The sequence below is a fragment of the Dreissena polymorpha genome, chromosome 10 (assembly GCF_020536995.1).
Source record: "Dreissena polymorpha isolate Duluth1 chromosome 10, UMN_Dpol_1.0, whole genome shotgun sequence".
Lineage (NCBI taxonomy): Eukaryota > Metazoa > Mollusca > Bivalvia > Myida > Dreissenidae > Dreissena > Dreissena polymorpha.
Window position 1 is genome coordinate 87423515 of NC_068364.1, and position 14026 is coordinate 87437540.

General features: G+C 33.4%; 1 protein-coding gene across 1 annotated transcript; it reads left to right on the top strand.

Moving 5' to 3' along the window:
- Nucleotides 1-263: 263 nt before the first annotated feature.
- On the top strand, nucleotides 264-12394 carry LOC127849309 (neuronal acetylcholine receptor subunit alpha-2-like). The gene is made up of 9 exons (XM_052382027.1): nucleotides 264-293; nucleotides 5215-5360; nucleotides 5750-5794; nucleotides 6520-6629; nucleotides 6774-6879; nucleotides 7753-7877; nucleotides 8731-8846; nucleotides 10728-10925; nucleotides 12042-12394. The coding sequence occupies exons 2-9, from the start codon at nucleotides 5274-5276 to the stop codon at nucleotides 12392-12394; spliced, it is 1140 nt and encodes a 379-aa protein (XP_052237987.1). The 5' UTR covers nucleotides 264-293; nucleotides 5215-5273.
- The last annotated feature ends 1632 nt before the right edge of the window (nucleotides 12395-14026 follow it).

The following is a 14026-nucleotide window of genomic DNA, read 5'->3' on the forward strand; positions in this document are numbered from 1 at the left end:
TTTTGATTTACTACTTCCGAAGAGTTTGAGCAGTTTGAGACCCGAAAACAATATTTTTTTACCGAATTTGAACGGTGACAAAACATTTTAGGTATAATTACGGTAAATCGTTTGATGACATTGGTAAATTAACGGGGATTTTTTTATTGGGATTCCTCAAAATATAAGTCCAATAAATAGATGCGCCCTCTTCTTCGATACCGATAAAATAAGCAGTGGCTCAGTGACGTAAAAATACAGATTGAGAGTAAACATGAGGCACCGGAATACATTAATTTTTCTCTGCTGTATCGGTAAGCGATTCATCTGAATACATGTTATTCATATTATTGTTTTACTAACCAGTAAATTGTCACGGTAATAGTATACATTAAAAATAACAAAACAACAATTATTAACGAACATGCTCAACTTGCGCTTTTAAAATGTGTGATTTATACTATACAGCCTAATGCAAATAGCCTTAGTGAACGACCAGAAGTTAAAGTGTGTTTTTTAACAATATATATTTCAAATACTAATATCTGTTGTACTAACAGATAAAAACACAACTAGGCGTGCAGCGCCACATTTAACTTGATCGAGTAAAGATGTGCAAATGTACTCTTGCTTACACCAATTAATTGTTTATTTCGAAAAATGGAATAAGAACATGTTAATTGGTTGGGGTAGGTGAATTATCCTTCCTGAAGAATTTTATCGCATACATTATTAAGCTCCTAAATATTGGATTATTTTTTTAAAAATGCAGAGAAACACATTTTTTTAAACTCCGATTGTAAATAAATAAATATTTAACTGGTAATATTTCTTGACTTCTTCTTGCAGATCATTAATTGAGATGTAAATCGCATTTCAAAATTGCCTACTTCTTACCATTATCGTATTCGTAATTTGATGCCGTTTCGATTATGGGGCTATTCTAATTTAATGTTTTGAGTTTAACATATACCATGAAAGCAATTCAATGGGTTGAAATTTAAATTGCCTTACTCAAACAGTTATACAAGGCCTTTATTTAGAAGACATTTTATGTCGATCAATCAGTTAAAGTTGGTTTACTCATATTACACCATTCCAAAATATCATATTATAGTTTGTAATACTTAAGTGAAGATAATGAACAGGCGTTAATACCACAGTATTTGCTATTTCACCGAGGGGGAAATAATTTGGATTTTGAGCTTTGTAATTTTTTTTAGTTGAATATTGATTTCAAAATCTATAATTAGACCATATATTATTCTGAGGCTTGTATTTTCTGCTCAACTAGATCTGATAATTGTATCAATTAAAAAGAGCAAAGCAGCTACATAAATTTCATACTAATAGTATACGAATGAGACCTATATTTAGAAATTGATTTCAGCGACGTAAGGCCTTTTTAATCGATATAGAGATTTTAAATACAGGTGTGCTGTTAAATGTATTGAAGCTTGTCATTAAAAGCTTTATATTGATAAATTTAAACATTTGAACTAAAAATCTCCAATAAAAAAACAAGATTACAATTTTTTTAAAAAGGAGAAAAAAAGAAACCATCAACATGGCTCGAACCAGTGACCCCTGGAGTCCTTGAGTAAAAAGTTTCCCGCCTAGACCTCTCGACCATCCATGATCATGCTCAAAGCGGATGTATTTTTAGCTCCACTGGCCAGAGGCCAGCGGGGCTTATGCCATGGTCCTGTGTCCGTCGTGCGTGCGTGCGTCCGTGCGTCCGTCCGTGCGTTAACTTTTTCTTTAAACATCTTCTTCTCCTAAACTACTGGTCCAATTCTGATGAAATTTCTCAGGAATGTTCCTGGGGTGAACCTCTTCCAAATTTGTTCAAATTATGCTCCTGGGGTCAAATTTGACCCTGCACTTGGGGGTCAAAAATTGAAAATTTGCTTATATAAGGCCTTTTTTGTGAAAACTTTAAAAATCTTCTCGTCCATAACCATTGGGCCTAGGGCTACCAAATTTGGTATGTAGTGACATCTTATAGTCCTCGACCAAGTTTCTTCAAATTATGCCCATGGGATCAAATTTAACCCTGCCCCGAGGGGTCAAAAAATTGAAAATTTTCTTATATAAGGCCTGTTTTATGCAAACTTTAAAAATCTTCTTGTCCATAACCGTATGGCATAGGGCTACTAAATTTGGTATGTAATGAAATCTAATAGTCCTTTTCCAAGTTTGTTCAAATTAAGCCCCTGGGATCAAATTTGACCGTTCGCCAGGGGTCACAAAATTGAACATATGCTTATATTGGGCCCATTTTGTGCAAACTTTAAAACTCTTCTTGTCCATTACTGTTGGGCCTATTTCTACCAAATTCGGTATGTAGTGACATCTAATAGGTCGCTACTTAGTTTGTTCAAATTATGCCCCTGGGGACAAATTTGACCCTGCCCGGGGGTCACAAAATGAAGATATGCTTAAATAAGGCCTATTTTGTGCAAACTTTTAAAATCTTCTTGTTCATAATTATAGAGCCTATGGCTACTAAATTTGGTATGTAGTGATATCTAATAGTCCTCTACCAAATTTGTTAATGACTCGCAGATGACACCCTATTGATTTTCAGGTCACTAGGTCAAAGGTCAAGGTCACGGTGACCCGAAATAGTAAAATGGTTTCCAGATGATAACTCAAGAACGCTTATGCCTAGGATCATGAAACTTCATACGTACATTGATCATGACTCGCAGATGACCCCTATTGATTTTTAAGTCACTAGGTCAAAGATCAAGGTCACGGTGACCCGAAATAGTAAAATGGTTTCTGGATGATTACTCAAGAATGCTTATGCCTAGGATCATAAAACTTCATAGGTACATTGATCATGACTCGCAGATGACCCCTGTTGATTTTCAGGTCAAAGGTCAAGGTCACGGTGACTCAACTTAGAAAAATGGTTTCCGGATGATAACTCAAGAAGGCTTACACCTAGGATCATGAAACTGAATAGGTACATTGACCATGACTCGCAGAGGACCCCTATTGACGTTCAGATAACTAGGTCAAAGGTCAAGGTAACGGTGACTTTACACAGTAAAATGGTTTCCGGATGATAACTCAAGAAAGCTAATACGCCTAGGATCATGAAACTTCATAGGTACATTGATCATGACTCGCAGATGACCCCTATTGATTTTAGGTCACTAGGTCAAAGGTCAAGGTCACAGGGCCAAATAACGTATTCACACAATGGCTGCCACTACAACTGACAGCCCATATGGGGGAGGGGGGCATGCATGTTTTACAAACAGTCCTTGTTATATTTTGAGATGATTCTTTATCAAGAAAGATGCTACTATTGTATTTGTTATAAATGTGTGAAAGGCTCTTAAGAAGGAACCAGAGATTATTAACCCTTTACCAAACACTAACAGGATTTTACAGGTTTGTAGCTGACGACTTTATAAATAATTGTGGATAAAAGGAGAAATTGCTCAAGATGAGCAATGTCTCCTTTTATCACAATTATTTCTCTCCTACCTGATCATTTCCTTCAGATTCCATTACAATTTAATTCTCGTCTGCAACCTCTTTCAAATTGGGAATGTCCAAAATGTGTCGTTTGGTAAAGGGTTAAGGCATTTTGATTAATATGGGTCTTGTGAATCTGTTTCAAATCAAATGCGTAGATTTGATCTTCAGCATCTAAAAATATGTGAAATAGAAAGAACGACAATATCTTTTGGAGAGATAAATGTACCTACGTTATAAGCAAAGGACCTGTGCAACAATTCCCGGGCTTTAAAGTCTGTTAAGTTAACACGGTAGTAACTTTTTCCATATATAAATGCTCACCCTTCCAACTTTAAGCGCCCAGTGGGACGAGGGATAGAAAGAGAAAGTCACATGCTTGAGTACATTTCAACCCATGCGCATTGCACGTTTTTTTTTCGCATAAAAAAACAGTGGAGCGATGCAGGGCCATCATGGCCCTCTTGTTTACCTATATAAGCAATCCTCGTAGTATCCCAAAATAAAACGACAACAACAGAACTTATAATAGATATTTTAGAGCATGGTAAATGGTCAGTATTACTATTTCCTAAAAAAAACATCGTTACTAAAACGAAAATTTGCGAATTTGAAACAACTTTTTTTTAATTTTGTCAATTAACCAATCTTTAATGTGAAACATGGCTGGGTTTTACCATTTCACGAGTAATGTGCATGATCGCATTGGACTCACTGGTCAGTGTTTTGCTTGGCCAAAGTGACGCACGAAAAAAATGTGTAAAATAAATAGAGACCGGTAATCACGCCTTTCAACATATATATCCATCATTTTTTGTAATGAAATGTAGCAGGTTAGCCCTATAATTACGTCAATAAACTTCCATATATTGGCATCTTGTCGGTATTATGTAATGTAGAAAAAGTTTATGTACTTTGTACTGTATAGATTTCCGTTTAGGTTAAAAAGCCTCATATGAAAAAGAAAGATTATCTATCAGATTATAGTAATATGATATTATCGCGATGCAACTGCCATATCAAATGTCTTGAAATTTGAAGGCGCGACCTTCTGTTCTTATTCCCGCCTCCTTAGCATGGTCTCGCCTCTTTTGGAAGACCGCAAATTATCTAATACATCGGCAAGACGCCGATGTTTGTGTTAATGCAACTTGCATATGCGGAAAGCAATCGTTTGATGTTATTTGATGTTATTTGCGATTTAATTGAGAGGGAGAGAGAGAGACAACACATTTGAAAGTCTGTTGCTCGGGCGTATTGAAAAATTATGATAAATTGGATGCTCTGGGGTTTAATATTGTATGCACGTGTGTGTATTTTGATTCATTTTAGACTATTTAGCTTGTCATCGTACCTTTTAGACATCCCAAATCCCATAACATTTGCACTGGCCTTCCGAAGGCGGTAAACCTAGGTCAAATAAGTGATTTTACTGTAATTGTTATGTTGGATATATTATCCTGCATTTTGTAGGCAATACGTGAGTTGTGTTTTTTTTCGTTTTGTTTCTGTAGTGTAATTTTTTTTCTTCAAATCTTATGTTTTTGAATAAACTAAGCTCCAATACAATATCTTCGCAAATGCAGAAAACGGTTGAAACACTTCAGTATTAGACGTTTTTTATATATAATTTTGACGATTTACGCCATTGTTTCCGGTTTCTGCCATGCTTATCTTACAACACTTAACATGCATTTCAGTTACCGTAATATGCCATCAAAATTGACATCGGTTTTCCAGAGGCTGTGTCGGCTGCATATTCCGCCAGCGGTGAAACTTCCATCCGTGCAAGAACTGCTATGGCCCCCGGATATGACGCCTTTTCCCGCCCCAATGATACTACAGAGGTCATGATCGGAGTTTCCGTACTAAATATTGAAGAATGGGTATGACACTAAATATTAAAGTTCTTTACCATATCTTAGTAAACATATATGAACACTAGCGAGAAAACACAAGCATTTATTTGCAAATTGTGCAGTCATACTTTTTACTTTGGTTTTGAGTTAGATCCTGAGTTTTGTATAATTGAGATTTGATCATTAAATGTGTTTGTTTTTTTACATTTTTCATTGTTAAAAATGTCAATGATATGTAAATAATAAATAGAGCTATTGAAGTTCTTATGCAACGTATAATGATTAAAACGAGGTCCCTAAGATGACATATATAAATAATATAATTTTGATAACCTTCAGTTTGATTTTCATTCTTTAGGTACACATTACAATATCTACATACTTTATTAAAAATGTCAGATCAATTGTGATTTCAGGATCGGCGAAAGCAGATTTATAGTTTTACGGCCTGGATAACGGCTGTAAGTTTAAATTACTTTCATTTTTTTTTTGGTGATAAAAATGGTATTTAAAAAAAAGAGTTTTGGAATCCGCAGTGTCAAGACTTGGTGGAATTCTTTGCTGCAGCAAAAATAGTGTAAGCGTCTGCAATACTGTATATAACACTCTTCATAATGTTTTTCACATAATCAAACCTACAAAAGACCTTTATTGTGTGTGTTGTCGTTTCGTTGACCGAGTCGAAAATTGCAAACTCATTTTTAGTGTGGCTCTTATAAAAATGAAAATGTTTTATTAAGCGCTCGCTTATATTGACATTCAAAATATTATTCAAAGTGTTCGAATAATATACTCGTCCGAGTAAATATCATCGTGTTAAACAATTTAACATGCTTATTGAAATTAAATAAAGAAATAATTATAATGAAAATTATGTTGTAATATTTTTTCAAGACAGTAGTGATTGTATACATTATAATCATTTAGAAGAAAGTTTCGTGTCAAAAACGAGCAAATGTGTAAGTCATAATCTGAAGTCTAGTGAATAATCGTGTATGTAGTTTCAGTTATATATATATATATATACACACTGGTGAACAATTAATTAACGGTAATAAGAACACACTGCATTTATCAAATTAAGATATTGTGCAGTTTGTATCATATTAAACATTTGCCCATTGTATGCAAATTGAAAGCAAATCAGTATTTATGTAATGAAATTGATACTGTTTTATGTTTCAAGGAATGGATGGATGTAAGGCTAACCTGGGATCCAGCTACTAACGACGGCATAGAGAGCGTCTTTTCAACACCAGACCTCATTTGGAAGCCAGATATTGCCGTCGATAATATGTATGATTTGTATAAATACGTTTTTGAAAAAAAACATTCTTTATCATAACTGTTTTTTGGGTGTAACACAATAAAAATTATCAAACGTATACTGTACAAACGTTGCGGCAAACTCTTTTACAAAATAATATTTTTTGTATACAGAGCAGAAGACCTGAACGCAGTCATCGAGGCCGCCTCATTTCCCAGATATGATTACACAGGAAGAGTAGTCTGGCGGTCGAAGGGTTATTTCAGAGTCTATTGCAAGGTAACATTTCACCAATATATAGGCTCGCTTTAAGAAAACGTTAACAGTTTAATGTACATCATTTTTCTTTGATACTATGTGTCAACGGCATGAAGCAGGATAAATAGAATACATGGTCTCGGCACCAACCATGTATTCTCTATTTGTTTGGTTATATTTTTATAATACCTGTTTCAACTCCAACTCCTTGTATAAACATATACCAATACAGGGTTGCTTTGTCAATATTAATGTTTCTTAAAGTAAATTTTTGAACTGGATGTAAAAAGATGAAAAAAGAGTGTCAGTGTTGGCAACTTGATATGTCTTAAAAACTCTATAGTTCGGATCATTTTTGTCAACTTTTATTTTCTATGCAAATTATAGGAAATATGCGAAGAAGAAAACAGAGTCAGAGAGTCGAAATGTCGTATTTCAGTTCTTAAATATTCAAAGATATTCTTAAGGATCGCCCAATGACCATTTGAGTAATATTAATTTCAAATCAGGTCTTCATTAACTGAGAATGTATATATACGTCGGCTTAGTTCCAAATTCAGAAAAAAAACTCTTTAATTGTTATGCCTTTACTCTGGTGATGATGGAGATGATGATTATGATAGTGATAATGAAGATGATGGTGGTGGTTGTGGTCACCGTGATGATGATGATTATTTTTTATTATTATTATTATAATTATTATTATTGTTATTATAATGACTTATTTTTCTGTATAAGTCAGTCGTGACCGAATATTCTTAACCGATTGTCTCCTTTCCCATTATGTTTATTTGTTTCTGTGAATGAATTCATGGTTCTGCGCATGATCTTTTATTACGAGTAAGTCAAAACTTATCTGTATTATTGATTACGTCAAGTAAACTGTTTGTGCAGATTGGAGATGATTACCTGAAGAACGAAGAGCAGTACTGTTTATTGGAGGTAACTGGTTGGAGGTACAACATATCTGAAGTGCTATTTATGTTCCAAGAGAATGCAACCAACACTAAATATTTCAGGTAAGCATGCTTTATATTTAAATTTAAGTTAAACTTTTACTTAATCGCGAAGACCTAAATTATGTGTAAAATGTCAAATTTAGGAATTCAGTCATGAAATTTTTCAGCATAAATTAATATACACCATTAAATTTTTTATTACTAATTAAAATTGATTTGCAGGATGAAATGAAGTTCCATGTGCAAAAATGAAATTCCCTCGAATCAAGGTTAAAATCACTATTCAATGACGAAATTACTCCTTAGACTAGTTTATACCTTTACTTATTCAGCTAAGATGGCTTTTCAAAAAGCTTGGTAAGGGTGAACATAATGAAGGGACGGGAACCAATTTTCTAGGTCCAAAGTCACACTTTTTACATCTTTTTTCCATCTTTAGAAAATAAACCCTGACAACTTTGTCCGGAGATAAACAAGGTCCATGATTAAAGTCAAGATGAATGGTCTACAGTCTGTCCACAGCCTATATGTACCCAGTTTTAATACGACTTACCTAAGCCTAAGGTTAAGTCAACAGTTCAAGGTTACATGTCAAATAAAAGAAATGAATAAGCAGCAAACTGTTTTCCTCATATTTTTTCCCCATCATAAATGGAATCGTATTCCCTTTGTCAGAAGTAATATTACTTGTATTGTTTGACTCCCTACATCAAGGTCACAATTCAAGATCAAAAGATAAAACATGGCCGCGATCGTAAAAGTGGACCGTATGCATGGATTTGAAAATACCTCGGCAGAAATGTTTTTTAACGACAATCTATGCCCACGACGTACATAAATGTATCAATTCAATTTTAGTTTATCTTAATTACGCTCTTTCGTAAATACGTGATGATACACTACTAATTTTCAGCACACACACTGAATGGAGCATCACCGATACAAAAACAGTTACTGCTGAGCTTGGAGATTCTGTTTCCAACAGAACTGAATTCATATTTCCAAAACTGGAGTTTTGGTTCAAAATCGGTATGTACACACTAGTTTAAAAACATATCCAAGTTTTGAAGTACATTTAACGTTGAAATGCAATAGGTACAAACCAACATTTGTCAAACGTTAACTGGCGTGACAGCGATATATTAATGTATACAAAAGTATACTTCTAAAAAACATTTTCTTAAATGTATTAAAAATATATTGCTAGTAAAGTTTGGCATTTGTAGGCCAATGAAATGAATTATGATCGGTAACTATAACACATTTACTTAACAATAAATAATTTCGACCAATTTTCACTTCATTGAATATTTGTGCGTCAAATAGTGCCTACAAGGTTTTCAGAATACCTCAGATATAATGTGCTGTAATTTTAAGAGTGTATATTTCTAAGATACAATGTAGAAAGTGGTGCATACGTGGTATTGAAGTTAGACTGACCGGTTTTGCCGATAGAATAAACGGACAGGTTTTGAATGATTCAGACTTTGATGCTGTCTTTAAGTTAATAATTTTAAATATTTAATTTAAATTAATTAAATATTTAATTAAATATTTAATTAAATATTTAAATATTTAAATATTCCGACTAAAAAAGACTATTTAACAGCTACTAGTAAGTGTAATAATAACCAAATAGTAATAAGTAATATTTATCACGACTGGAAAAAATACTGCTATGAACATTTTATCTTCCACTAAATTATAAACACTATCTGTAAAATATGAGGTTTCGTATACATAATCAAATAGGCTCATTCTCAATCGATTAATCAATGAATCAAGAGAGTCTTTACAGACCTATAAAAGATTAAAAAGCTCAATGTCTAGCTTGAGATTGTTTGCCCAATGTTGACTGTGTGTCAACTTTGTGTTACTTAAACGTCTAAATTTGTTGGCATGTAACTAGACACGAAGTTGCTTATTGTGTAGCACATACACGATACATGCTGGTCATCCGTGTAAAACGCTTTACTCGCGGTATTAAAGCGAGCACAGCTAAATTTCAGATCCGATCTAAAAGTGTAGATCTGATGTAAATCAGTTAAGTAATATCTCCAATATTTCGTTTTGTCATAATTCATGGTGGCTTGCGCAAAACCATCGATAGTCTTGGTTACATCATGAACTTTTGTCTAGCCTGGAATAATAATATGCATAGTAACCACAATATATTTGCACAACGCCTAGTATTGTTTGTACTCAGCAAGAGCTGCAGTTTACCCACCACCATATTGGCTCAACTGTTTTTCTATAAGGTAAAATATTTAATATATTACATGTACGTGCACACAATTTGTAGAGCACGTTTGTATATTTAATACCATAACAGGCCCGAAAGGATTACATTTTTACCGCCATAGACCGTTTTAAAAAGCATTTTAAAAAAGTGTGAAATCTAAACAAGTGGCATTTATAACGCAAATCTACCTTCTTTTTATAATATCTCCATCACTTTTCTACGGATTTCGTCAAAATTGGAATGCTAACACATGACAGATTTTTAAAACAATCGTTATTTTGTTACGAAATGAACCGCACTTCGATGAATTATGAAATAAACGATCAATACCATACTGAACTAATTTTTTTTTCGAAATAACACAGTCTTAAAATACTCACAATTAATTACGACTGAACTTCAAAGAGTACCTGATCCTGGTTGCCCAGTATCATATATGTCAACTCATTGATTTGATGACAGGTTGACACATATTCTAATCAAAAACGCAATATATAGTTAAGCTGCCGTAATCTACACGTGTTTGAATGAAGTGTACCCAAAACGCATGCGCATCTCGCCACAAATATGTGAAATAATATTATAATTATATAATACCCTCACTGGATCAGCTCCGACACAAATAGAAATTATCTATATTTATGGATAAATTCGTTTGCAACTTTCAGAACGCAAGGGGTTTGAAGGGAATGTTTTAATTTTTGCGTTGTTCTTGACGGCATGGCTTATCCTGATGACATTCCTCGTTCCCGTGAAATCGGGTGAAAGGCTCTCTTATATTGTGGCGTTATACCTCTCAATGATTGTAATCCTGTCGTCCATCTCTGAAAACATTCCATCAGACTTCGTTAGAGCTTCTGGTTTATGTAAGCATGCATGTGTTTTGTTTAACAATTCAACATTTTTAATTATCCATTAATAGAATACAATTTAATTGTATTTTTTTATACAATAAAAGCAGAACAGTTCAGGATACCTTCGAGTCATGGTTTTTTTAGGCATGGTGGCGATTTTCGGTGAGATCATCGCGCCCGTGTCCAATATATGCAAAATAAATCTGATTGTAATTCAAGACAACGGTAATGACTTGTTATTTTATGTCTAATACATTGTATGATAAGAACATGTTAGCTTGACCTTGATCTTATGCGTTTAGACCATACAGCATACGTCTTCTTTTCCTTCCAATTTAGACGTCTTCTCTTAATTTCAAGCGTTCTCAAATATCATGATACATTTATCTGTGTTGTTAATCAATAGGCGTTATACATTTCTTCCAAATAACCATCATACGATATTCATTATCGTAGGACAAAACGTTCTCTGGATATCACGTAGAGACGTATTTTATGCGATGAGCTCCCGTGTGTTTGATCTTTTATCCGTTAACATCTAAATTAATAGGCGATTTGCCTTTCCGCTAAAGTGATCACTCTACTTATTTGCATGGGTTCAATAGTGCAATCTCATCATATTCAAAAGTAAGCCAGTGTCTGTCTCTTCGATACATGTGTTCCAGTTTAATCAAGTCACCCTTGTTGCAATCCTTTGTAAGATAAGTACATATAGAAACGCAAGCAACTAAAGTAAAAGCCTATATACAGCCATTCATCCAACAACTACTACAATTTACAGAATCAGTCGATTTATACACTGAAATGTTCCGCTTTAGGTACGTTTACAATGCTATTTAAATGTGTAACATGTTCTCACTGAATTTCAATTATTAGAAAAAACTCTGTCAGCTTTCAGTCAAGTCGATGACATTAATTTAAATCGCTTGTTTGTTTATAACTTATTCGGCATTATGTTGCATTTCATTTATAACTGTAATCAGAAAATTAAACTAAAATAACTCTGAAATACAGATCCTTAAAACGATCCTATCCATCTAATGATTTATTAACACAATAAACAAAAGCGAAACTAAAAGAAATACATTCGCAATTTGGATATAATAACAACAGCCTTTTTTGTTGCAGATACTTACCTTACCTTGCTAATAGTTCTGTCAGGACAGGCTATTGTCTGCACTGTGTTTGTACTGCATGTTCACCACAATGGCTTTTCATCGTTTGTGAGGACTGCGTGTGGACTATGTTGTATCCGAAAGCTTCTACGAAACGAGACTCACCCTAGGGATGACCGTTCGATAGAGTTAGAAGTGCGCGGTTCTTTAGAGCCGACATCCTCTGGTCGTTGGAAAAAAAATTTGCAAGTTTTAGAAGCGGTTTCCGTCTTTGTGTATTTGATTCAAATTGTTATTTATACAATTACTACTAGTTTGCGATTGCGCGGCGTGTTGAGCGCTGAAGAGTTTGAATCTGAATGGTAACATAAATTAAAATAAAATAAATTTGAAAACCAATTATAAGCTGTCTTTAATTAAGAAGACTCTTAAATAATTACGCTTTTAGATTCAATTATACAGATGAATTTGGTAACAATAAATTCAATAATAATATTATTATATAATATTGCATTATAAAGCACATCATTTGTTGTGTTTGAAAAACATTCTTTATTTCGCTTTTTTGTATTGACTTGGTATCTTAATTGGCACACATTTATGTGACATACAGTGATATAAGCAAGTTGAGTGTTACACGACTGAATCATTTAGAATTGCGAGGATTAACCAAAGTCTTCATGACATAGTGTAATGGTTATGGTAACACTTCTGAGTGTTAGTGCGCTTTTATATTATCTGTATTTGTGATGTGTATGTATTGTTTGAAGAAGTTATGAAAATTGATTGCCGTATGATTACATTATCTTTATCTTTTAATTTAGCATCTGCATCGTAAAAGAAAGACCGAACCAATAAGTGTCTTATTTGTGATAAAACGTTAATGTAGTAAAACATTTCAGGGAACTTTTTAAAACACAAGGCGTCTTTAAACTGTATCAGATTGTTGTTAAGTATTTATTATAAACGTTGCCGAAACGAGAAGTGGTTAATTGAAAAAAATACAATTCATTTACGGCGAGCTTTGTTAGATCAAGTTTTCATTCATGCATTCGTGTAATATAGACTTACACAGCAATATTAATTTCAAGAAATATTCACCCTGAAACTATCAAATCTCAGATGTTTCTTAGATGTTTGGTTACACTGTCACAACGCCATGCGGATTACTTTGTTAAAAAACACTGAATAGCAAAATGGCTAAAACAATTATTGCTGAATCGATGTCTCTGGAAATGCATTACGGTTGCATTTTTGTATAACACAATTAACTGTTCCTTTGCAACGACCAATTCCAGAGATCTCAAATATGGCGTGAAATATTGAAAAGCGTTTCATTTACTAAGATTTTTCATTTGTGTCTAAAAAAACTCAATTTAATAATACGAATGTTCGCGTACGTTTTCATAATTTAGACATAGCAATTTATTGCTGTGTTTATATTTTAGTACTATATACAATGGGTATATTTGTATAATGTTTGGATGACTTTTCCTGTTGAGTGTTTGCAAAATATTTTGTTGTTTCGTTAGCTTCGTTAAAAATAGAAAAGCAATTACTTTTAATTTTCCTCACATAAACGACAACGTGTGAGCATAACAAGTTTTGCTAGAGTTTAAAAATATGTTCAAAAATATTGTAACACAACACATATTCTCGTTACCCTTAATTTTCCGTAACATTTAAAAACAGTGAGCTATCTATGGTCAATTAGATTGTGTGTGTTTCACAATAGGGTTTTGTTTTTAGGATTACTTATTTAAGCACTATTAAATTGTTTTTCTTTTCCTTTGTAAGGGTAAATTGTATATTGATAGCTATATATGTAGTGGCATTCATAGTATAATAACGTGTTTATAGGACAAAGTTGTCGTTTGTGTTTTCCACAATAAGAGATTTTTAATGAAACTTTGATGTGCTTTCATTTTATAGAAATATTATAGTTGCTGTGTGTTGTATTAGTTTGAGTTTTTTCTCCGTATCATATTTTGTATATCA